This window comes from Thermobia domestica, chromosome 2 (genome assembly GCF_964235325.1).
Source record: "Thermobia domestica chromosome 2, izTheDome1.hap1.1, whole genome shotgun sequence".
Lineage (NCBI taxonomy): Eukaryota > Metazoa > Arthropoda > Insecta > Zygentoma > Lepismatidae > Thermobia > Thermobia domestica.
Window position 1 is genome coordinate 144,244,063 of NC_137455.1, and position 25,931 is coordinate 144,269,993.

General features: G+C 37.3%; 1 protein-coding gene across 1 annotated transcript in view; it reads right to left on the reverse strand.

Annotated features, from left to right (window-relative positions):
* Positions 1-25,931, reverse strand: part of LOC145675930 (HAUS augmin-like complex subunit 1) — a 39,040-nt gene that overhangs the window by 10,574 nt on the left and 2,535 nt on the right. The window contains exons 2-5 of the mRNA XM_081746739.1: positions 17,548-17,722; positions 11,588-11,688; positions 7,263-7,429; positions 2,041-2,164 (exon numbers count right to left, since the gene is read on the reverse strand). Coding sequence (XP_081602865.1) covers positions 2,041-2,164; positions 7,263-7,429; positions 11,588-11,688; positions 17,548-17,722 — 567 coding nt within the window. The remainder of the gene's footprint in view (positions 1-2,040; positions 2,165-7,262; positions 7,430-11,587; positions 11,689-17,547; positions 17,723-25,931) is intronic.

Genomic DNA, 25,931 nt, shown 5'->3' on the forward strand with positions numbered 1-25,931 from the left:
TGCTGATATCTTCTCTAAGACCATCAGTTCACGAATCTTACTCTCAGCCATAAAACGAGGACAGTCACGTGACCAAGCTGGATGGCCACCTTTACAATTAGCGCACTTCGTTGGGGCCGCACATGGGGCCTGGCCATGAGCTGTTAAACTACAATTGCCACATATGGCAGAGGCATTACAGGAAGGGGCGGAATGGTCAAAATGTTGACAATTAAAGCACCGTAAGGGTAATGGTATGTACGGCCGGACTTTCAAATGGTGGTAAGCGACGTTCAAATGCGTCGGAAGGTTAGGTAGAGCAAAAGTGAGGATATAAGAATCCGTAGGCTGTACCATACCATTTTTCTTCGTGGTGACTCGATGTACATCAGTAACGTGGCTATCCTTAAGTTCGGAACATATTTCCGCCTCTGATAACTCTTTCAAATCAAAGCAGGTGATAACTCCCTTGCTGGTGTTTAGTTGACGGTGGGCCTCAACTACCATACTGACAGGGCCTAAATAGTACAAGATAATCCGAGATTGTTTATCTGAAGCTGTTTGCACCAGTAATGTCCCATTTTGTAATTTGCGAATATGTCCAAGAGGAAACGTTCCTGTGGCAATATGATGTAGCTGGCGATGTACCATAAATGGTGACAATTTACTTAACGCTCCAGTTGTGTCATTTGATTTGTCCTTGATAATTAAATATCTTGGTGCAAGACCAAGCTTTTCCTCTATCTGCTGCATAGTGTTAGTATCCTGGTGGGGTGTTTGATGCAGATCCATAGTTTAAGAGAGCCCAAAATCCTCTCGGCTACCCTGTCTTGGTTCGAAGCGGCCAACGAGGCTGGCAGGTCCTACCTGTATGACCCTTGTCAGCAAGCTAAGCTGTGGCACCAAGTCAAAATGAAGGAGGCAGAGCCACTTGATGGTACTTGTGAGAGGATCCACGTCCCACCGTGTAAGGGGAGGAACCAATGGTTCATTGGAGATCTCCGCACCACAGACTCCCAGCATTCACTTTCAGGGCATCACTCCTTCCGGTCCTGCTGGGTGCGCATGCGCTTCACTCCTCCGTCCCATGGCCCCGGGTCCAAGCGTCATCCAATCAAATCCAAGAGCAAAAACAAGTCCATAGCAAGGTTGTCTTCTATGTTGTCTTCTTTAACTACGCTCGATCGCAGGTTTTAAATGCCGGGTGATCGGCTCGGCACAACCCCTAAGCTGGAGGACCAGTGGCTGACTTGCAGTTCCGAAGAACTGGGTGATGGGGGCGCCACATTCTGACATAGGGTCAAGGAAAACGTAGTGCGTTCGGTATGACTATTAATACTGGAAACAATGGACATCTAGGACGCCAGGTTTGCGTTTTGCCTTTGCTTAAAATAACTAAAGTCGAATTAATTTATGCTTGGTCCTAGTACAACAGTATAATTTTCTAAAAGAATGGTTTCATCTATTAACTAACATCTAATAAATGTATTCGTACTACAAACAATTTCAATAGGCATTTTTCTTTTGAAAAATATCTGCAATATTGTACTCCGCAAATATAATGTAACCAAAAATTTAATTATAAATTAGGCATTTGTCCTTATTTCACGAGATTAATAAATAGAAAAGTTCATGGATTAGATGTAAGATCTACAGTACATTATAAAAGTAAAAGACAGTTACATGATTGAACACATACAAATCGAAGGTATTAAATACAAAAACTTAGCAATCAAGTGTCACTGTTTGCCATTCTGAAGGTTTTAATGGAAGAAAGACTAGTCACATCAATGATTTCATGAGGAAAAAATATATAAATATTTAAGAAGATAATAATTGGTGATTGCATTCCTTACCGTCAAAATTACCTTCATTCTTGCAGACAAAAAGGAAGAAAAATTAGGAGAGAAGGTTACAAGTAGTTTAGTCCGTGCTCATGGGGCACATAGAAAAAATATACATATATGTGCCACCACTCTAAAATGAGTTTGGATAGAGTATGGTGACACGAAAAATTAAGTCGAAGATGTGGATATAATGGCCATATATATTATATATTACCTCTAGTTCATAGATTTCCTTTTTAAGGTTTTCTATATCTGATTTTATTGAACTCATCTCGTTCACTTTGATCTTGTTGGCAGCCTCCATCTGTGAAGCTTCTTCTTTGACGATAGTCAATTCTCTGAAAAAGGAAACAACACAAAATATAGGCAAATGCTAAATAATCCTTATAATTTATTGTCTTTTTCTTCCTGTGGTACATGTTTAACTTGTATTTGTGAACTTTTGTGACATTTTTTAACTGTGACATTTGTGACATTTTTTAACTGTATTTGTTACAGTACAAAGTTTAAAATATAGTATTGTCTCCAGAATCTGAACGCCTGAGAACCCGAACAATTTGGAATCTGAACGCCCAGCACGTTCTTCGTGTGTGTGTTCGTGAGTATGTTTTCCCAGCACTCAGACCACCCATACGCTAAGTCGTTTATTTCGTTGTCAAAAGGCGTAGTGAAGACAGGCGCGGCTCTTGAGGGAAGTCACATGTAAAAATTAATCTCTTGTTGCTTCAAACGAAGAAAGAAAAAGGTTACTTAATGTTCTAACTATCATAAAAGTTAAAACATTAGGTAACTTTTCTTCCCTTAGTTCGAAACGATAAAACATTACCTTTTTTTGTTTTTCGAATGTGGCTTCCTTCATGAGCCGTCTCTGAGTGAAGGAATCTCTTGTAATATTCGTAGCTAATTTTTATGCTTATATCTATCTGTTTTACCTTAAATTATATATTATTAGCATTTAAGGTTGGTTTAAAGGGACAAGTTTTGCCGATAGATGTCACTACAGTCTTCCTATCTCTCCCATGTATTTTTTACCTTTTATGAAAATTTACAATTTCTTTTATAAATTTCAACCTAGAGACTTCAAATTTTTAGAGAAGGAACTTCATAACCTATTAAAGGGAACAAACCGTGCCGATTTTTTATTTAGAATTTTCTTCATTGTTGAAACAGCTTCATCGTTAAAGATTTCGATATCCATTTCAACAATCAAGCCATTTCAACAATGAAGAAAATTCTAAATAAAAAATCGGTACGGTTTGTTCCCTTTAATAGGTTCCCTTTATGAAGTTCCTTCTCTAAAAATTTGAAGTCTCTAGGTTGAAATTTATAAAAGAAATTGTAAATTTTCATAAAAGGTAAAAAATACATGGAAGAGATAGGAAGACTGTAGTGACATCTATCGGCAAAACTTGTCCCTTTACACTAACCTTAACTGAAAAAAATAAATTGTGCAAAAATGAGACAGATACCAATCGATAGATTTCATTCACCTGAAGAAAATGATATACATGAGTGTAAAAACTCATGTGCAATTTTCGAGAAAATGAAGGAAAATTGATTTCTTCGTAAACCTAAAAATCAATGCCGAATAAGAACCATGCCAATTATTGAGGTGAAACTGATAATGAAATATACTCTCATCAGGCGCTTTGTTGAGACACTAGCATGATCACAATATATAGTTCGGTTAATGAGATAAAGCCTAAGAGCATAATTACCTCTTAAATTTTGATTTCTGTTTTTAACTAAAATATTGTCGACAGATAAGATATATATATATATATATATATATCAGATAACCTGCTTGTGGATAAATACTGATGGATAGTTTTCGAGAAAATCGAAGAAAATGTTGAGGTGCTATAAAAAGTATGTCGCTCATTTGCTAATAACGATGACCGTTTTAGACTTCCAAACTATGCTATGCAGTGTCGGAAGTTTTATAGTACGGGCTTGTTCGTCTGTTGACAGATATCAGAGCAAAAACGGTAAAAGATATTGAGACAGTTTTTTTGTAATCGATCCAGACTCCTAAGGATAGGTTCCATCTCCTACGTTAACTCTACTACTGTTCAAATTAGTCATTTCCGATTTCAACGTTTATCGCCATAGAACGAAAACAGTAAATTATAGCGAGAAACTGTTTTTTTGCAAACGATTCAGCGTTTCAAGATAACATGTGACTATCCACAGCACTCTATTGAAACTGAAAGTGGTTTAAATTTACTATTATTTGCGGTTTCAATGCTCACTCTGAGAGAGTAGAAACGGTAACTTCTATCAAAATACGGTTTCTGCAATCGATTCGGCGTCCCAAGAATAGGTTCCCTGTGCTCCGTTAACCCTCTATCGAAACCAGAAGTGGTCTAAATTAGCCATTACCCGTTTCAACGTTTATCGTCATGGAATGAAAATGGTAACAGATATCAAGAAGCACTTGTTTATGCAAACGATTCAGCGTCTCCAGACAACATACCATGACTATTCGCAATACTCTATCGAAACCGGAAGTCGTTCAAATTTACGATTGCTTGCTGTTTCAATACTGATTTCCGTAGAGCAAACACAGTAAATGCTATCAAGATGCAGTTTTTTCAATCGATTCACCATCCCAAGAATAGATTTCATCTCCTCCATTGAAGCTCTATTCAATCCGGAAGTGGTTTAAATTGCCATAGAACGAAAATTGTAACTAACAGTGAGAGACGGTTTCTTGCAAACGATTCAGCATCTCAACACAACATATCATGACCATCCCCACAACAAACTACCAAAACCGAAAGTATAGTGATTTCCGTATAGCAAAAACGGTAAAAGATATCAAGAAGTGGATTTTTGCAATTGATTCAGTGTTTTAAGAATAGGTTTCATCTCCTCTATGGAATTAGCCATTTCTGGTTCGCCACATAACAAGTCAGGGTTGGCTGATTTAAACCAGCTGATTTTTTTTCTATATTCGTATTATATTCAAACCTAAATTCCCCATTCATTACTCAAAGAGATTATAATACAAAAGCAACTTTTTTTTATAAGTTTATGAATGTTTCTTTTGTGATTTTTTTAATAGTTCGGTATTACTGTTATGCAGTTGCAATCAAAGGAAAATTCAAAATATTGTTTCGTTTTAATAATGTTTATCGAAATGCCGTACTTTTTTTGGGGGGACGGGATGGTCATACAAACCCCATGAGAGGCATTCATTGAATTTAGGGCATTTGGTATCTGTTTATGTATAAATGGGTCAGAGCCAAAGTGGACTCAAATAATTTGTACCTTTATTCACTTTTCTTACTGATATGCAAATTAAGTCGTCGTATTTCTTTAACTTGGACTAATAAAAGTCGTAGTGTACTAACTTGGACTAAATTAGTTCTTCTATACTCTGCAGTACTTTGGAATTGTCCATATGCAATTCTGTATAATGGTTTCACTTGTGTAATTGTTTATCTTTTTGTCCTTCTGAAATGACTCTTGACAAGTATATTAACAAGTATGTAAAGATCAGTACAACGTATTTTTATCAGAAGTCCTTAGTGAGTGAATCGACAGACGTATTGCATTTGTGGCCAATTAGTCCCGGTTTCGAGATCAAATGGAGAACAATTTCTCTCGGATGTAAGCCGAGAAGCAGTTTGGATTCCGCTTTAAGCTTATGTGACCCCTTCTAGCATAACCCGGTTGTTGCATAATAACACCAAGGTGAAACAAACTTATTTCTGTCCATGTGTGATATAAATACATAGAGCAAATTATTTAAACCAAAAAAACCTTGTTTAAACCCAAAAAAACGTTTTGTTTTTTTTTTCAATAAAAGCCATGGTAACAAGTACAGTAAAGATAGCGACACGCGTTTTTTTTTTTTTTTTTTTTTTTTTTTTTTTTTTAACGATTCAGCATCTCAAGACAACATATCATGAATATCCACAACACTATCAAAACCGAAAGCGGTTCAAATTTATTATTTTCAATCGATTCAGTTTCCCAAGAATAGGTTGTATCTTCTCCCTTAGCCCTTTATTCACGGAAAATGGTTGAAATAAACGATTTTGATTTCATCCTTTATCGCCATAGAAGAAAAGCTGTAAAGGGCTGCGAGTAATGGTTTTTTGATATGAATTCAGCATCCGATGAACATGTTCTATCTTTGATCTTATTGCTCTATTGTAGCCAAGCAATAGTAATAGTAACCAGTACTTATAGATGCACTACTTCAAGTTTGAGGATTGAATCCACATAGTTTGGAAGTTTTAGTTTCTCACTATGAAACGATACTCACTTGTTTACATTATTATTTATGTACTGTGTTTGTAGCAAATTACACTGTTACAGATTGTACCTATTATTTTTCTTCTAACGGTGACTCACATATTTTACGCACACACCGCTTGTAATTTCAACTTTAATATTTTATCTTAAAATGCAGTGTATTTACTGTTAAAATCATTTTAAAATTTCGAGTTCATGAGACTCAGAGTGGGATTAAAAACGAAAAATGATTTTACGTTTGGAACTTGAACAGGGTTCAAGTTAGAATTCAAATGTATCACTGTACTTTCGACCGATACTTTACACTGAACTCTCGATACATTTTTGCAAAACTAAAACAATGAAACACAACCACGCTCAAGAATTCTCACAATCATTCTACTTCCAGATTTCTGTAAATCCTGAATATTATTTATAGTTCCGAGCTTTCGAATCTCCCATGGAATCTTACTCACACGAGGATAACAACAGGAAGAAAGAAAAAAAAAAGAAGAAAAAAGCAAAATATCAGGAAATAAAATGAAACGGACTTACCAAGGAAATATCGATGCCAGGACACACTTTGTCAAGTTCAACGATCATACATCAAATGGTGGTGATGCAACTCGTAATATGGCGGAGTCGATTTGTGCGCTTTTTTGTTCTTTAGTGAAAGGTTGCCAGCTCGTGCTAATATTTTCGTTGTTAATTACAAAATTCGAACAGTATTGGGATAACAATGAAAATACTAGCACGAGCTACCCACCTTTCACTAAACAAACAAACAGAAACGCACAAATCGACTCCGCAATATTGCAACTTGCATCACCACCATTTCATGTGTGATCGTTGAACCTGACAAAGTGTATTCCAGCACCGCTCTTCCTATAATAAGTCCGTTCCATTTTATTTCCTGGTGTTTTTATTCGCTTCTTTCTATTTTTATCCTTCGTGACCAAGACTTCAGGGGAGGATCGACAGCTTGGAAGCACAAATAATATTCAGGATTTACAGACATCTGTAAGTACAATGATAAAATGATTAAATTCTTCTGATCTTACTGAAGACATATAAGGTAATTGATTTGTTTGCAAATGTAATGAAATGAATTAATGAAAAAAAAACTTTTATTAATTATATTCAAGAATATAAGAATAAATAGCTAATATATGTTCTTTTTTGAACAGTTACCTTTCAAGTTCTGTTATCTCGTCATCTATCTTCTTGTTCTTTTTATCAAGAATAGTGTTCTCTCTCTCTAGAGTCCTCATTTTCATGGATACGTCTGAGTCTTCAACAGCTTGCTGTGAAGCATGCAACAAGATACTTGTAGGATCAACACTTTCAAGGCCTGTGTTCTGAAAATACAAAATACATTCGTCAAAACTTAAAAATAAATTAAGCTGTTTAGGTTTTTTATTCATTCTCCGAAGTCATTTAGCAGCTTATTAAAATTGCCATATAAAAAAGAATTAAAAGATGGATTGGCAGGCAGGACTCTGCGATGCAGATAGCTGAAGAAGTTTGCATAGATTTAATAATGTAGTACATGGAATTATTCTACATGTGTGCACATAAGACGTTAACTGAATATAATTACCAGAAATCAAGAGACCTGTCCGAGAGAAAAGAAAAAAATTATCAGAAGAGACTCGATATATTGTAGTTATACAGGGTGTTAACGAGCTATACCGACAAACAGTAAAAAATGATTCCTCAATTGAAAATAAGAAAAAAATATTTATATGGACTTCTGGAGGAAAGTGCATAGTTTCAGAGTTAGGGTCGTCCAAAGGCGTGGTGGAAAAACTACATTGCAACACGCGTTATTTCGAACAAGGGAAACCATGAAGTGGTGGTCTATATCAACGACGCACATACATCATCCAAAAATACATATTTCAGCAATGTAGTTCTCCCCGCTTTTGGACGACCCTAGCTTTGAAACTATGCACTTTTTTCAACGTGTCCATATGAACCACAAGATCCTTTTTTCATTATTATTATTTTGATCTGTCGAATTACCTCTTACAGTCTTTCAGTATAGTTCGTTAACACCCTGTATATAAAATAACACAATGAAGGAAATGTTTGATACGTTGCGTCGGGTTCCTCGTTTGATTTCAGCTCGCAGCAAGTGGGCTTTATGATGGACGAACAGTATGGGCGGTTTCTTTTGGACTTTTCCCATTTCCTCTCACTTTCTTCATTCCTCCATTTTAACGTAAAACTCAAAGACTTCATTTAATTTCATTTCATTCATTATCATCACCACCTTCTCCCTTAACTTGGGTGGACGTGAAACACCGCAATCATGGGACGTTGAAAAAATTCATTTCAAAGTAGAAATTGTACAAGGTTATTACAGGGCTCATAGTGGTGAATAGTTGAAAAGTGACCAAAAGCACACGAAAAAGTGACCAAAATCTCACCATGCCCGTTTTTTCCTTTGTCAATTTCTCCAACACCTCTCTCTTTGTTTGTTATTTTGTTTCATCTTTTCTTCTTTACTTCTTCTTTTTGAGCTTCCTCCTTTCTTAGGTTTTCTAAGTATGCTTTGTAGTTACGGGAAGCAGACTTAGCAGACGTAAGAAGCTTCTGAGTAAGTGGAACCAGTTCTGCCCTATTTCCAAATTTCTTCATCCCAGACATTATATTTAGTTTTCAAAGCCATGAAATATTCAAATTCATCACCTACTCTTAAGAAGAACATACAGGAAGCATAACACAAGACAAACATGATGAACCACACAAACACACACACACACAACGTTGAGAGGAGCGTTAACTATTACGAGAGAAAACTAAAAGACTATTATGATAGAAGAAAGAATAGACACAGAAGGGTTCTCAACCCCACTTTGAGAGCTTAAACATCCACCAACCATTCACTGTGCTTTAGAAAGAATAAAAGATGAAGTGAGAATAAAGCTGACTGTTTCACATGTGGCAGCAAGTACTGAAGCTTTCAGAAGAGTAATGAGTAACAAGTTTCTGCCTTTTTCAATTTTTAAAAAATATTTTTCTCAGAAAACTGCCAATGCAAAACATAAATCACACGAAAAAGTCACTTTACTTCCCAAAAAAGTAATTTTTAGTTAAAACAGTGACTCGCTATGAGCCTTGTTATTATGCAAATAATCTTTCCTATTAGGAATAGTCATAATTCACGTTTAATAACCCAGAAGCGTAGAAGTGATATCAAAGAAAAGATAAATTTGAGAACTTTCGTTTTACAGTATCAAAATTGTTTTTCACATGGAGTTGTTCAATTTGAATCTCCTTTGTCACTCGACAGACATCTAGTCTATAGTCAAATTCCTGCCGTACATGTAGCATATCACGATCGATTGATTCAACGGTTTTTGCGATATGTACTCCCAGATTATCACGATTAATGGTAAAAGTGGCTTTTAAAATTTACATACCCACAGAAAAATCTGCATATCTATGGGCACATCCAGCATGACAGAGTGACAGGTTGCTTGGCAGCCGTCTATTAAGCTTACTTCTTATACTGCTGGATGACAAAATCTGGAATGTCAGTTAATTTAATCTTGTCAATTTAAAATTTGTTATAAACGTTTCATTGTAACCACTTCCACTTATTGATAAGCTGCAGCAGAAGCCATTTTGTAACATATCCAGGTACGAAATACCGAAGATCCTTTTCTCGTCGAATAAATAAAATAAATAAATAAATAAGTAAAAGAGGTTTTACACTTTCTTATGGTTTATAACACAGTCTACATTCACTCTTGACAGAATCTCACACATGCTCATCGGAGTAAGTGGGTTTTCTGTAACATTACGTTTTCTCACAGTCTGTTCATTATTTTGCACACTCACAAAAAGTCGCTTCATTTTATCGGTCGATTTCACAGTCTGCAACAATTGCAATCCATAGAATCGGCTGCGGGATGTTCAATTCTTGGTGATTCCGACAGTGGATTTCTGTGAACTTCGTGTGAAAGTTGCACGGATACCATTCACTGGGTCAACGCTTACTGGTGGATGACTTGCGCTTACAGATGCAATCTCTTTCGTTAAAATCGAAGTACCACGTATCAAATCGTGTGTCCAGTCTGTAGATCTTCAGCAAACGTTATTCAAACATTACGCTGCACACTAGTAACAAACTGATTGACACTCCACGAGTACCCTGAACAGTAAAGATTAACGAACAATTCTTTGCTAAACTGAATTCGGTCCTCAGTCTTTCAAAACACGCTACATGCATTCAGGTTTGGATAGAAGTATATATAGTAAAAACATAAAGGAAATAAGTCACGTGAATAGTAACTATTCTGCCACTTGAATAATTCTACTGTGTAGAAGAAGAAGAAGAAGAAAAAGCCTAAAGGATTATTACAGGATCTATATTACTTTTTTATTTCTTTATACCAACCTCATGAAGAACGGAAACTGTAGTTTATACGTTGTAAGAATCATCATATGGTGTTTTAAATAAGTTTTGTGCATAGTCAGCGGCAGAATCCAGAACCATGTGCATCAAAAACACGCTACTAGCCCTCGATTAATATCTTAATGCGATTCCCTAACTGGAAGGTTGGCAATAAGTAACATTATTATATGTATGTTATGTATTTTGACTCTGATTTCAATCATCATATATATATTTTTTAAATTTCTTTCGTCACAATACTATAAAAAAATGAACCAAATACGGCGACAATTGCTGAATGACAAAATGCTTTCCTCTGATTGGGGTCGTAAGTTCAAATTCATTCCAAACTATGTGATTTTTGTAAAGTTTTTTCGTGTCCAAATGGCTAACGTATATGCTTCCAATACACCAAATTCTGGTTTTTGAACTTGATCTTCAACATAATCAATCAACAAAATTATGTTTAATTATTCAGTGCCTCTTTAGCACAAACGATATGCAGAAATAAACCAGCAATTGTCTTTCGGTCCGTTGCAGAACAGAAGAAAATAGGAACTCAATAATATGTAATTCCTTACCTATGCAAAATATACATTTGTTCTCTGGGAACTACATTTTTGCCGCACTACCGGTCCTGTGATACTCTTAATGTCGTAACCGAATGGAACTTATGAACGGAATGGGACTAATTTTTTATGAACATTATCCATATCATGCAGAAGACAGTGTACTTAATCCTGCTCCAAACCTGATACCGATGACTTCAGATTTGCAAAAATTCCAAAATCCGTTCTTCTATATTATTTATACTAGAATGAAGACTACAATATAGTAACATATTCTGGTATGTATTGATAATTTTTTGTATACTGTCAAATCTCACTGTCTTGTACGTTACAAAAAACACTTTAGCGTGTATTCTACTGAAACCATCATATCAGCATTAAATTGAAAAATAACTAAATAAGGCAGTTGATCAATCTAAGTAGTAATCGAATCCACTCGATATCCTCGACACTTGATTGATAATGACCTTAGCTACTACTTCAGAAATATACTCACTAACAGTTCATAGCTTACATGACTCAGCAAAAAATAGTTTACTTACTAATGCATAATCAACTAAGGCAGCCAAATTGTTTCTTCCTTCTTCTGAGAGGTCGTCTTCGGTAAAACCTATGTTCCCCAAAATTTCTTGCAGTCGGTTTGCTGAAATACGATAACTTATCAACAATGATTGAGAACTTATTCAGTTATTAAATTAAGTCATCATTCTAAATCAGCTTTAACATCTTCTACAGTAAAATCATAGTTCAGAGTCCTTCATTGTCAGTAAAATATCAAAAGTCTGCAGAGCCTAACGTTCATTTTGACTATTTTATAGTTATGTACTATTAAAGAAATAAAAATAAATTTTTAATATAACGTCCCACGATTATGCCTTTTGGGTAAAGGACACAAATGATTAATACAAGTGAACAGCTACTTAAAAATAATGGAATAAGAATATAGGAGGAAAAGGGAGAACCTCGATAAAACCCATGTATAAAATGTTGTCTACCGCAACCTCACATGGTCTTAGCCATGGGCAGGGATCCCTTGCACCAGAGGTAACCGCTCTACCACTGAGCCACATGATACCTTGTTTAAAAAAGAAAAATATAACCGAATTTAAAACGTGCTCTATGGGAATCCAAGGTGTTTGCATCTACTGTCTCTAATTCCAGTAGAACGATAAAGGCGGGGATGAAATCTACAATCGGGACGCTTAATTAATAATAATAAACACTTACTTTATCTCTTGCCGTTTTTGCTGATATCTATCGACAGACGGAAGTTTTCTATAAGACTTCCGACACATATTTATACACATCATAATTTGGAAGTACAACAAGAATTTGATTTCCTCATTGTCCAACTTATTTGAGGAAAGTGCATAGGCCTTCGAAGAAGTATCATTAACATTTATACTTATCTATTATATCTCAGATCGGATCTTATCCTGTGGGTGTCGCACAAGATAAGATTCAATCACGGCAGCCGCACTGTACAAAATTTTTCTGCAGTTTTTACATTTATAACTAGTGTTGTTGGAATTTTCCCCAGCCCAAAAGTACCCAGTAGTTATTTTTTTGGGGGGAGGATAAGAAACTCCTTCAAAAGTATACTTCAAAACGTGAATTGAAATGAGAACCTTAATGTGATTATAATCGCTTTCTTCAATCGCATTTCTCAACACACGCCTAGTTCCAGAATTTGTCTCAAATACATACATATTAAATCTTTTAAGTTTTACGTCCCACGGTTATGCCGGTTAGGCTAAAGGAGACGGTGATAATGAGAGATGAGTGAGATGGTGGAATGAAGAAAGTGGGAGGAAACGGGAGAACCCCGAGAAAACCCACGAGCACGGTGTTTGTCCACCACAAAGTTCACTTGGCGGAGGCTGGGATCGAACCCGGGACCCCAAGCACCAGAGGTGAACGCTCTACCACTGAGCCACCGCGCCCCCATCATACATATTAAGAGATGTCCACAAGAGAATATCATTGAAATAAATATATACAGGGTGTTAATGAACTATACCGACAAACTTTAAGAGGTGATTCCTCACATCAAAATAAGAGAAAAACTTCATATGGACCTATGGCAAAAGTGAATAGTTTCAGAGCTAGGGCTGTCCAAAATCGCGAAAAGCCAAATTTCAAGAGACCCTATTTCGAATTCGAGAGACTGTGGTGAGGTGAGGTGATTTTGAGTTTTACGTCCCGTTCAGCAGCGAGGCTATATGAGACGTGGACCTACTGATTAACGTGGAATCCGAACCACATGAGCTCCCGCCGGGAATCGAACCCGGGTCTCCCACGCCAAAGGCGCGTACGCTAACCGCTTAGCCATGAAGGAGCTCTCGAGAGACTGTGGATGGTGGTCCTTATCAGCGTAAAGGAAGTCACGCAAACGTAATCGAAAAATGCATATTTCATTAATGGTCAATGGGTGTACAGATTATTCCATGCAGGGTGAAATTCTCAGACATGCCATCAACCGAATTTTGAGATATGCCTGACCAGGGTTGGCAAAAACCATGGTTTTTATTGAAAAAAATAAATAAAAATAATAATAATAATAATAAAAAAAGGTTTTTTTTTGGTTTAAATCTTTTTTTTTTTTTTTTTTGTTGTTGTTGTTGTTGTTGTTTAAACCAGGTCTATGTATTTATATCACATATGGACAGAAATAAGTTTGTTTCACCTTGGTGTTATTATGCAACAACCGGGTTATGCTGGAAGGAGTCACACAAGCTTAAAGCGGAGTCCAAACCGTTTTCCGACTTACATCCGAAACAAATTGTCCTCCATTTGAACTCGAAACCGGGACTAATTGGCCACAAATGTAATACGTCTGTCGACTCACTCACGAAGGACTCCTGATACGTTGTACTGATTTTTACATACTTTTAATATAATTGTCTAATTGTCAAGAGTCATTTGAGAAAGACAAAAAGATAAACAGTTGCACAAGTGAAACCATTATACAGAATTACATATGGACAATTTTAAAATACTGCAGAGTACAGAAGAACTAATTAAGTTCAAGTTAGTTTACTACGACTTTTATTAGTCCCAGTTAAAGAAATACAACGACTTAATTTGCATATCAGTAAGAAAAGGTTTATTTTTGGAAAACAAAGGTTTATTTTTGCTGAAACATACTTTAATACTTAAAAACATTCTCTATTCCATAAAGAAAAAGACAGTTGTACAACTATGCAACCTATAGCACCAGCCACCCCTGGTATTAGGGTTATTAATGAAATATTTGTTTATATCAACAACATCGAAAGAATCATATTTAAGGAAATGAAAAAAGAAGAAGAAGAAAGAAAACTACCCTTGTGGATATTATTGTGAGAAGTAATTTGGGCAACAATATAGTGTTATTCATTAAATATAATCAAGATCGCCTGAGTCGTTTGAGAAAGTCATCCAAAAAGTAAACTCGCCTCCAACACTTAACTATTCGTTGTGTATTTATTCACGAGAAATGTTTTAACCCGTATAATAGGGTTATTAATGAAATATGAACAGAATTTGCCTGTGTTGTTTTTAGAAAAACTGCCCGAGAAGAACTCACCCCAAAGAATGAACTATCCTTTGTGGATATTTCCAGGGCAATGAGGTATGCCTACTGTTAGGTTATTAATAAAACATTTATTTACAAAAATAAACAAAATTGCCTGAGTCGATTCTGAGAATATCATCTGAGGAAAATTTACCCCTACAATAAACTGTCCCTTGCGGATCTTTCCTAGAAAAACGACTTTACATCACACTATAGGGTTGTAAATGAAACACCGATTTGAGCAATATGAACAAAATCGTTAGAGTTGTTTTCGAGAAAGTCACAAATTTTGATTTTTACTTTTCAGTAAACTATTTTTTGGAGTTAGGAAGAAAATCCAAAACTTCCCCTAGAGAATTTATAAAACCTTAAGCTTAAAATTTAGTCTCGATGCGGTTAACGGCATGGTCTCTAGGTGGGTGAAAATCTTTATATTGGAACGAACTTTTTTTTTTCACAAGGGTCAAACGTGAAACATGTAAATCGGTTGAAAATCTTTTTTTTTTTTTCTTTCTTCATGATTTCACTTCCTCTCCTGTCGCCGCTCGAAAGTAGAAAAGGAAATTACTAAAGATCTTCCTTTATTTTCTGAACGTTACACTTCAATAATTACACACATCAAAACGAAAAAGAGTTGCATTAAAAACAAGATCGGGGAAAGTCCTAATTTTTTCTTGCGTACCTGTATGTGACGTATAGTACGATTATCTATGCTACAAAAGTCATTTGATCGTAAAAACTATTGTAACAAAGCAAATTGACAATCGGAAATTACAAAAAAAAAAAAAAAAAAAATCCAGTATTTCAATTATTCCAAAAGAAGCAGATTAAAAAAAGAAAGTTCACTTCATGAATACTTTAACCTCTGCCTCCTCACCCTAAAGTACTATTCCAGATCCTGGCGTGTTTTGAAGGAAATTGAAACGATCTTCTGTCCCAAGAATTTGAATCCTTCGTTTAATAGGGGTGTTATTCTATATTATGTATTATTACCCAGCTGATTGTTATTCTTTAAAAAAGATCTTGTTTCTACAAATCGAAATATATGTAAGTGTCAATGGTGCAATGTGTATTCTAAGAAACGTGGATGGATTTCACGAATTTCCTCTGCGCGACAGAGGAATTTCAGTTTCACATGTACAATAGAACATCAATACTTAAATGGTATTTTAAATATCAAGGTAACCAAGAAAGTTCTGTCACTCTTTCACCCACAATCTTCGAACATCGATATGTCACCTAAGACGTACCTGGAAGATCAAAATTTGTCCCTATCAGCACCGACGACCGTCTGCCAACGTTCTCGAAAGCCATGGATTCCATCGCAGTAGAAGTTGGTGGGCCGTGAAGCGAAGAAGGTATCAAATGCATTTTGCACCTCTACTAGGGATTGTTCAAGGAATGAAACAGGTGATAATCGGACGGTGCAAGGTCCGGAGAGTATGGCGAATCCAATAGTGTTTCCCATCCAAGGCATAAAACGGTATCCTGGGTCATCATAGTCATGTGCGGCTTAGCGTCGTCCTGTAATAGGAGGATCCCTTTGCGATTCAGAAGTGGTGGCTCCAGGGTTTTGAGTTTTTTTTTTAACACAGCTCAACTGTTGACAGTACACAGTTGCATTGATGCTCTGACCAGCTGGTAGCAGTTACTGATGCACGATGCCGCGAGCAGTCCACCAAACACACAGGAGGATCTTCTTCTGGTCCAAAGCTGGTTTTCGCTATTTTGGAACCGGTTCATGGGATGCTAATCAATGATGACAGCGCCGTGGAGCTTCGTACAGGACCCACTTCTCATCACATGTCAACACTCTGTCCAGAAATGGCTCAGGTATCTGCTCGCGTTGCCTTCTGGCCCGGAGTCAAATCATGTGGGATCCATCGACCCAACTTGTAGTGCTACCCAAGTTGATAAGGTGCTGCCGAATGGTTTCTCCACTCACATAGAATTGTAGTCCCAGTTCCTCACATGTCTGGCCACTGTTCGCCTCAATTGCTACCTGAAGCTCTCCAGTTTGAACATGTGTTAGTCTTCTGGCACCTGGTGCATCTTTGAGTGTTTCGCCACCATCCTTAAATTTGTTAAATCACCGCTGCACTGTCCGCGTAGTCACGACACCCTCATCAAAGGCCTGGCATATCTTCCGCCCCGCTACAGGGGCGTTGGACGCAGTTTGAACTCATACAGCATACACGCCCTTATGACGTCTGTGAAGGTCCTATACTCACTCTGTCCTTACGTAACTTCACGGTGTAACTGAACTGCCACAACCAGGTAGTGTGTTGGATATACCCACATCAACAACTGACCTTCGTCTTACCTCCATTCGCATTCAACTCATGGTGAGAGGACCAATTGAACACATACCTCCACAAAATGCGACAGAACTTTCTTGGTTACCTTTATAGGAATATAACTTTAAGTAAAAAAATTTAGTAAAACACTATTTACCCAATAAAACCACTGGGCTGTTTTTTATTTTTAACTGGGTTTCTCATAACCTTGGTTACAACACAGGATTATCACATAATCCAGTCGGCACTTTGTGCGGTTAATTTGTTTAAATTAAGAAAAATTAAAGCTTTACTTCAAATTCATGAACAATTTTACGTTAAAATAAAAAATATATTAACCATATCATGTCAATGAATATTTTACAATACCACTATAGACTAGCCACAGCGAACCAGAGTTGTGCGGTGCAGCTTAGAAACCACGGCTTTAAACAATTTTCAAATGACTTAGACCATTTGACACTGACCACTTTCTTTTAATGTAGGTATTTTCTAATATTAGGTCGCTTCTTTCTTCTCATACTGACCTTCTCTTATGGTGTGAAATTTTGATTTAAATCACATCTTGACTCCGTGAGAACAGAATCGAATATTCCAACTTACAATTTAAGAATAACCCTAAAGTACGAAATAGTAAGAACTAATTTACCTTCTGTTTCATATTCCTCGGACATTCGATTCAACAAATCTGTAACTTCTCTGGCAATCTCTTCAGGATTACAATCATCTCCAACACACTCCAGTTTCTCAGACAGACGTTCTATTTCAGGCTGGTAACGCTCTGTAGGGACAGCCATACGATGACGACTTAATCCAGATGTTGACTGTAAAGGTCAAAATAAGAAATAATTACAAATTTCAACACTTTTCTATTTAAAATCAAGAAATAATAAAACAAATTGCGTATCATTCCAAGAATATACAAGGGTTGATAAGAAAGTCATGGCAACACATTCATAGAGTACAAACCTTTTATTGTAGATCGTACAAACGTTTACATGCCTTAAGTGTAATCCTCAGCCATATTTACGTCCTTCTGCTGCAATCCTGGAGTACCCTGTGTACCAATAGCAGTCTCGTTCCATTAATGTTCACGATACAGCACTTATCAATTGAATGCAGAATAGCGTCTATGGTGGAAAAGTCTTATTCTCTAGATGGTTTCTTCAATTGGAAGATGAGATTTAAGTCATACGGGTTCATATCTGAGAAGGTTCAAAGACTAACCATTTCCTCTTTAGAGTAAGTCGCCCACAAAAGCACCATTGTGACAACAGCCATTGTCATGTAGTGGACGTGCTTGAAACTGCCGCCGTATCCTCCATTAAGTAGACGATGATAAAGTCTTAAGAACCGGCAGTAGTGATCGGGATTCACTGTCTGGCCTGGAATAACCGCATGGTGAAGTATAACACGTTCCACATCATACGCTACTATCAGCATCACTCTTCCTGCAGTTTGTTTGGACCGGGGAAACAATAGGTGGAACCATTTATTGGACTGTCTTTTCAATTCTGGCTCATATGATAGTGCCCAGATTTTGTCCATGGCAAATGATTAGATCCAGAAACACGTATGCTTCCACGTTGTAAGTATTAAATGGTCATTTGCAAGAGTATAACATGTCCATTTTCAAAGGCAATTACGCAACCAAGGCCAATGTGGATACCTCGGTACGCGGTACGAAACATCGAACACTGTGTGCATGTCTCCTACCTATGCGGCCTTGCTGTCCAACACACAGCCATCACCAGAAGGGACTCAATTAACTCCACGTACTGAGCATCAAAAACAGGACTTGCTTCACGTTGGTAAATCCTCAACTTTCTCACGTCCTCGTCCGAACGCTGCTACCCAACGGACCATCAACCGATATAGCAAGATTTTATTCCAGAAGATCTGCATGACTTTCCCTGGTATCCGTGCTTCTAACTTCGAAACATTGTTTTAGGAACGTCTAATCTCACAGTAACACTTCATAGCAGCATCTTCGTCTGTATGCACACACTACCGAGCAACACTGAGAGGAGTGAATAGTTCTTCCCTTCCAATAGAACAACTCTCAAATGTTTATATGCAAGGTGGTGACATTGTTGCTACCGCTTGAAACACGTTTAATACATTACCGTACTACATCTCACTCATCCCCTCTCTCCCTAGAAACTACATGAGACGCTTTCAGTTGAATTAAGAATGAATACATGACCTCACGAATACAACGTTATATTTTTATTTTATTTTTTTTTTCTACAAGCGCAAACCAAGTTTGATATTATGTATTCAGTACTTTTTAAAGTATAACTGAAAGCATTTAGTAGATAAACGTGTACCGTTCGCCATCTCTAATCGGCTACCCCTTTAGGGTGGCCTATTCCTATGAATGACATTACTAAGACTGTACACTGACTTTACAAATTTGTAATATGGAAAACTACAATTTGAAAAATTTCCTATAAAACTAATCACAAATCTGAGTTAGAGGTTAGTTGGTTGGTTGGTTTGGAGTTTAGTGTTCCTTTTCATTTTGGCCTTTCAGCAAGGGGGTTATGAAAGACGTACACCTACAGTTTAACGTGGGATCCGAACCACGTGAGGTCTCGTTGGGAATCACGTAGGATCCCCCGCGCCAAAGGCGCGTGTACTCTATTTACATAGCCACGAGGGAGCTCTGCGTATCTTTTCAGCATTGAGACTATGAGACATGGGCCTACAGCTTAACGTGATATTCAAACCATATAAGCTTCCACTGGAAATCGAACTAGGCTCTCTTTAGGCTACATTTGTTTCGTATCTGCACTCAAACAAAGTTAGCTTATGGCAAAGGACTTTTGTTATACCTTGTACAGTATAATATATGTCGAGGTTATGAAGGAAAGGACCTACTTTTATCCTGAGGCCCCCTGAACCATGACCAGAACTTAAATTCAGTGCAGTTGGTGGGTACACATGCCATCATGTATGATGAACATATCACTCTATCTCGCTTCTCAAGCTGAATTAATTCATTGGTTCTGGAAGGTAGGGAAAATTCAGACTTTAGCAACTGACTGAGCAATAATTACATGTCATAATGAAATTTGTGTCGCAGAGTAGATCCAGCATGTTAAGGTACGTTAGTTTAGTTTCGGTTCCATATTTCTGAACCCAGTCTGCAGCACTTAATTCTTATTCATGAGTTAAGGACGTTTATTTTTTTCTTCAGGGCACAACCAAGACTTCGGACTGTGCTTGCTACAGTACCAAACCCACTGTTACTCGCTTACCTCCATCCTACACTTCTCGGTGAGTCAGAAATTCTCGGACCTGGTTTACTTTTGGCGCACCACATTTTGGAAGTTTTACATGTAAAATTCAACACTTTGCACGAAAAGAGATATTTATGAAGAACAAAGGCCTATTCGGTTTTCCATAGGGGCCAGACTTTATCACGCGACCAGGTCAAAAGTCAAGTTCCGTGATAAATCGAGTCTGGAGATTCCAAATCCAAATCCAGATGTGAGATATTCCATGCACGTAACCTCCGTGTGGGGCGCACTGGGTAATTCGCAGAAAATGCATATACTTTGTCGTTATTATCGATTTTACTCAAACAACTTGACTTTTGACAAAGTTCTATCTATATTTATCTTACGTGCTATATATCGTTTTTAAGCTCTTCATTATGTCTTTACAATAAGCTTTCAATTGACCATCTCATTATACATAGTTTTTGAGATATGTGGACGACTTCATTTTTTCATTGATTTTCCATTAACTTTAATATTCATGTTTGTAATTTTTTACTATGTTCCATCTATTTTAGGAAATTTGCTTTTGGAATATCGAATCTACAGTCTCTCTTCTACATTTAAGCCGAATTTCAGTCATTTCCCTCTTTTAGTTTTTGAGATAAGTGAAGAATTATTTGTTTATTCATTGACATTAATGTCAATGTTTCGTGCCTTTCTTTCTTGCTTTTTCTTTTTTGACTGTGTTCCATCCATTCTAGGACAATTTGCTTTTCAAATATAGAGTCTACAGTCTGCTCTACAATTGAGCTGAATTTCAGCCATCTTCCCCAAAGTATGTTCACATCATTGCAACCGGATAGACCCCCTTTTGCAGGCGGTAGAATTAAATACAAAATAATACACCAATACCGTATTCTAGGTTTGAGTTGTTTCATGGGAAATCAACCTAATTTTCAGAAGAAAAAAAAAAACTCGTTCGCCTCGGAATTTGATGAAACCTGGTGTACATGTAGACCCCTATGAGAAATGGTCTTGCACCAAATTTTAGCCTTGTACACCTGTAGTTTCAGAGTACAAGGTGGTAAAAAATGGACAAATTTGATGTTTTTTGTAGAGCCTTGTTAGCTTCAATTGGTCATATCTTCCGTAAATACTGAGCTAGGGAGAAAAATAATATACCATTTTGAAGAGGAAAAGGCAGGCCACAAGATATGTCAGGAACATTTATTTGAAAATCAAATATCATTTTCCGGGAAAATTCTGGATCAGTGATATCTCAGAAAGTGCTCATTTGATTTTCTCGAAATTGGGTGCCAAGGTACTCCATATGTCCGGCATAAATGTCAACTTGGACCAAGAATGGGCCTGGAGCCTGCAATGATTTTCGTGTGACATGTCGAGAGACAGACCTGGAGTGCCATTGTGGCAACTTGCCAATTTGTCAATACTGGTGAAATAAGGTGTAACTGACCTAGCAGTAATGTTTTTCTGGTGCAATCTGTAATTCAGTAATCCTGTGGGGATCTTTGGAACATTCCATTATCAATTGTAATACATTGCATAGTATTTAGTGAGCACTGAAAAGGAAAGCTGCAAAAGCAAACCTTTAAAGACCGTACACAAATCAGATCATGACTCCACGCCAATTGTACAACTGGGCCACGAATGACAGCAAGAATTCTAAAATGGTGTATATGTAGTGCACAGAGGGAGAACATGAAGAGGAAGCCACCTTCCTAAAAGACAGATTAGATGCAGCTCGACAGATTCCTGGAAATTGTAAATTTCACTCTGTGGTTCCTGTGTCTCAAAGAAAGGTCACAATGAGGCAATATTCTTCTAAACCAGACTTTAAGGAAGAGACAGTAATTGCAGCAGATGGCTCACAAGCTGGCATTACCATTGATAGAATGAGAGGCTTTGTAACTTACACCTCTGGTGACTTCTAGTGGCTTGCTTGTGTTCTGCAAGTCGACGAGATACATGAAACAGCAAAGTTGTGTTTTCTGAGATCTCATGGATCAGCACCTTCCTTTGTATATCCAGATTTACCAGCTGTGCTCTCACTGCCTGCTTGTGACATAATCTCTCTCGTTGATCCCATAACTGCAACTGGCCGTATATACATTCTCAGCAACAAAGAGATGGTAGAAGCCAGTCGACTGCTTCAACACAGGCACCACTGAAAACTGGCAACTTTCAGCAGGTCAATAATAGTTAAATATTTTTTACATCTTACTTCACCAGTATTGACAAATTGGCAAGTTGCCACATTGGCACGCCAGGTGTCTCTCCCAGCATGGTCACACGAAAATCATTGTAGACTCCAGGTCCATTCTTGGCCCAAGTTGACATTTGGCACACTTAAGAAGGAAATATAGGGTCACTTTGATACCAATTTTAAGGAAATCAAATGGGCACTTTTTGAGATATCACTGAACCAAAAATTTCCCGGAAAATGATATTTGGTTTTCAAATAAACGTTCCTGACATATGTTGTAGCCCATTTTTTCCTCTTCAAAATGGTATATTATTTTTCTCTCTAGCTCAATATTTACGGGATATATGACCAATTGAAGCTTACAAGATTCTACAAAAAAAACATCAAATTTGTCCATTTTTTTATCACTCTGTACTCTGAAACAACAGGGAGTACACGGCTACAATTTGGTGCATGACCATCTCTCATAGGAGCCTAGATGTATACAAAGTTTCATCGAAATCTGACAGCATAAGGTTTTGGGCTTAGTTGATTTCATATGTAATGACCCAATTACAAGTATAGGGTTACTATAATTTAACTGATACAACTTATCTCTTGTAACAGTTGCTTTCCTCTGTTTTTCTTTCCTGCACGTGGTCATAACAATCAGCCAAGAAGGACTGTTTCTATGGCAACAGCACGTTCAGCCAATTATAGTGGCTCATTTCTCTCGCTCTGCATTAGTAAACATTCCATCCTCTCAGCACGTTGCCAGTTTGAATATAAACAAGTGTACATTGTTTTAGTCGAATGTCGATTTGAGTAGTGGACCTGCTGGTTATTGAGAGCATTCTTTTTAGTTCTCTTTTGTGTCATTTAATTTTATAAAATTAAGATTTACTTGCAGTGAATAATTTCGTGTATACGGCTTTTTTAGTGTTTAGTGCATTATTTATTTCTGATTTTCTCTTATTATTATTATTTTGGTGTGTGTGTATGTCCTCTGAAATGAATGAAGCGGCTGAAAGTGGAAATCCTGTTCGTCGAAGACGAGGACGATGAAGAATTCACTCGCCTGTAAAGAAATATTCAAAAATTGGACAGGGTGTCACCTTACGAGATCAAGTTCGCGAGATGATGTGTTCACTACGCGAATACTTTGAGTAGGAAAGAGAAAATGGTGGCCCTCTCATCGGTGTGAATTAAGTTACAGAAAGGATAGCGTCTGCCCTTAATTAGCAGAAAAACAGTGGCGCAAATTAGGAAAAAAAAAAAAAAAAAGGAAAGAGGAGGAACTTGAGAAGAAGGAAGAACAAGGAAAGGACGAGCCTGGTCCATCGCAGGTATTGCTTGAAACTCCAAGAAAACATCGCTGCTATGAAAAGGTCACAATTCTAGATTCATCCCAGCGGGATGCCCTTCGTCGTCATATATACGCGTATTAAATGCGCAAGGAGCATCCTACATTAAGCAAGCTCTAAGCCACCCTTAAAGAAGTGAACTTGTTCCACGGAAGTAAGTTCTCGCTTAGAAGCTGTCTCATCGAATTTAACAAATTCTCCAAACGCACAGTGCTGAGGGAAAGTGGCATCGTGGCTTGGCGTTGTCGGTACCTCAGAGATATGAAGAAATGTGATTATAATAATGCGGTTTGGTTAAATGAGACATGGGTCAATGTAGGCCACACATTAGAAAAAGGCTGGACCGATCATACTGCGCATAGTACAATGAACGCACCAATAGGGAAGGGGGGAAGAATAATTGTTCCTCATGCTGGCACACCCCGTGGTTTTGTCCCAAACTGCCTCCTCAATTTCAGATCTAAAAAAACTGGTGATTATCACGCGGAAATGAACTCCGATACATTTGCGAAGTGGTTCCAAGAATCTTTTGGAAAATATATCCCCTAAATCCATCATTGTTATGGACAATGCCCATACCATTCCGTTATGCTCGATAAGCCTCCAACAACTCAGTCCAGGAAGTCTGAGGTCTTGGACTGGTTAAAGCGCAATACCAGTGTGCAGTTAGAGCTGACATGAAGAAGGCAGAGCTTCTAGAACTGGTGACCTTATACAAGCCCAAAATTCCTTTGTACAGAATCGACGAATTAGCAAGGGGAAAGGGTCACCAGGTCATAAGACTTCTCCTTCTATCACGCCCACTTCAACCCTATAGAAAATATTTGGGCGCAAGTAAAAGGATATGTAGCAAGGGAAAAAAAAAAAAAAAATACAGTGGCAGAAGTGGAAAGAATTACAAGAGAAGCAATTGGTAGTGTCACTGCGGAAAACAGGATTGATGTTCAACATTCGAAGAAACTCCTAGACGAGCAATGGGATAAAGAGGGAATTCTTGAACACTGTGTGGAGGAAGTGATAATCTCTGTTAATTCCAGCTCCGAAAGTGACAGTGATTCTTCACTGGGAGTATTTCCAATCACACAATAAACGTAAGTACATTTCTCTTTCTTCTTTACTACTATTTGTATTAACTTTTAAAGTTATCGCAACAGAAATGTCACGAGTTCAAAATAAAGACGTATCATTTGTGATGTGTGGTATACAAACGTAAGTTCAGTAATTATAAACAAGGTTCAGTATTGATGTTAGTAATTTAGCTACAACTATAAGGAAATTTCTGTTTTCAGCAGTTAAAGTAAAACTTTCCTATAGAAATAGTGAGAGGGAGGAATCGTTGAATTTACCGTACTTTAATATTGTACCAATGTTATTTACAATAATGTTTGTTTCTCTCACAATGCGTTTTTAAATAAGCAGGACGCAAAATTTCCGGTCGCCACTGGCGACTAAAAATTTAGAGCTCGCGATCAGTGTTCAGTAGGAGTGATTTCTGCCTAAACTCAGAAGGTTGCGCAGTTTCTGTTTGGCGCGAAAATAATTGTCACTGAGTGAGAGAAAACACGGAATGTGAAGTCTTGTCTTAGCAGTGGGCAGAATACAAACTTTTGTTTTGTTCATTGACGTTGAATCGAACACTAAAAAAGATTTACAATGAAAACTTCATTACGAGATTCCCAAATCCAACTGTCATTTTTGTGTAGTTTTATCTCTGAGTACTGTTTCGTGTGAGAGAGGTTTCAACAGTCTCAACGGAGTTAAGACTGCCTACAGTAATTCACTAAAGACTGACATAATGGATGATTTGCTGACAATTTCCATGAATGGCCCTTCACATAAAGACTTTGATCTGAAAACTGCAATCGACAACTGGTACTTCAGTGCAGAGACACAGCGTTATACAAACGTGAAATTTTATGGTAAAATATTTTTAAACATGTATATGAACTGTCAAATTCAAAATTGATTATCCTGATTCTAATTATCTGGTTTTGAAATTTTATGCCCTGATGTAATCTCTTTCTTTGTCAAACCAAAGGCGGGGGGAGAGGGAGGCTCTCATAATTTTTACGTGAGAGATACTGGTGACTATAATTTTCGGATTGGCGAGTGCGTCTGACTGAAATTTTGCGCCCTGAATAAGCATTCTACATTTAGTAAATGTTAATATGGAACAAGAAACAATTCACTCGTTCTACTCGTATACCGAAATGCCCGACCGTTCAATACCCGATGCAAA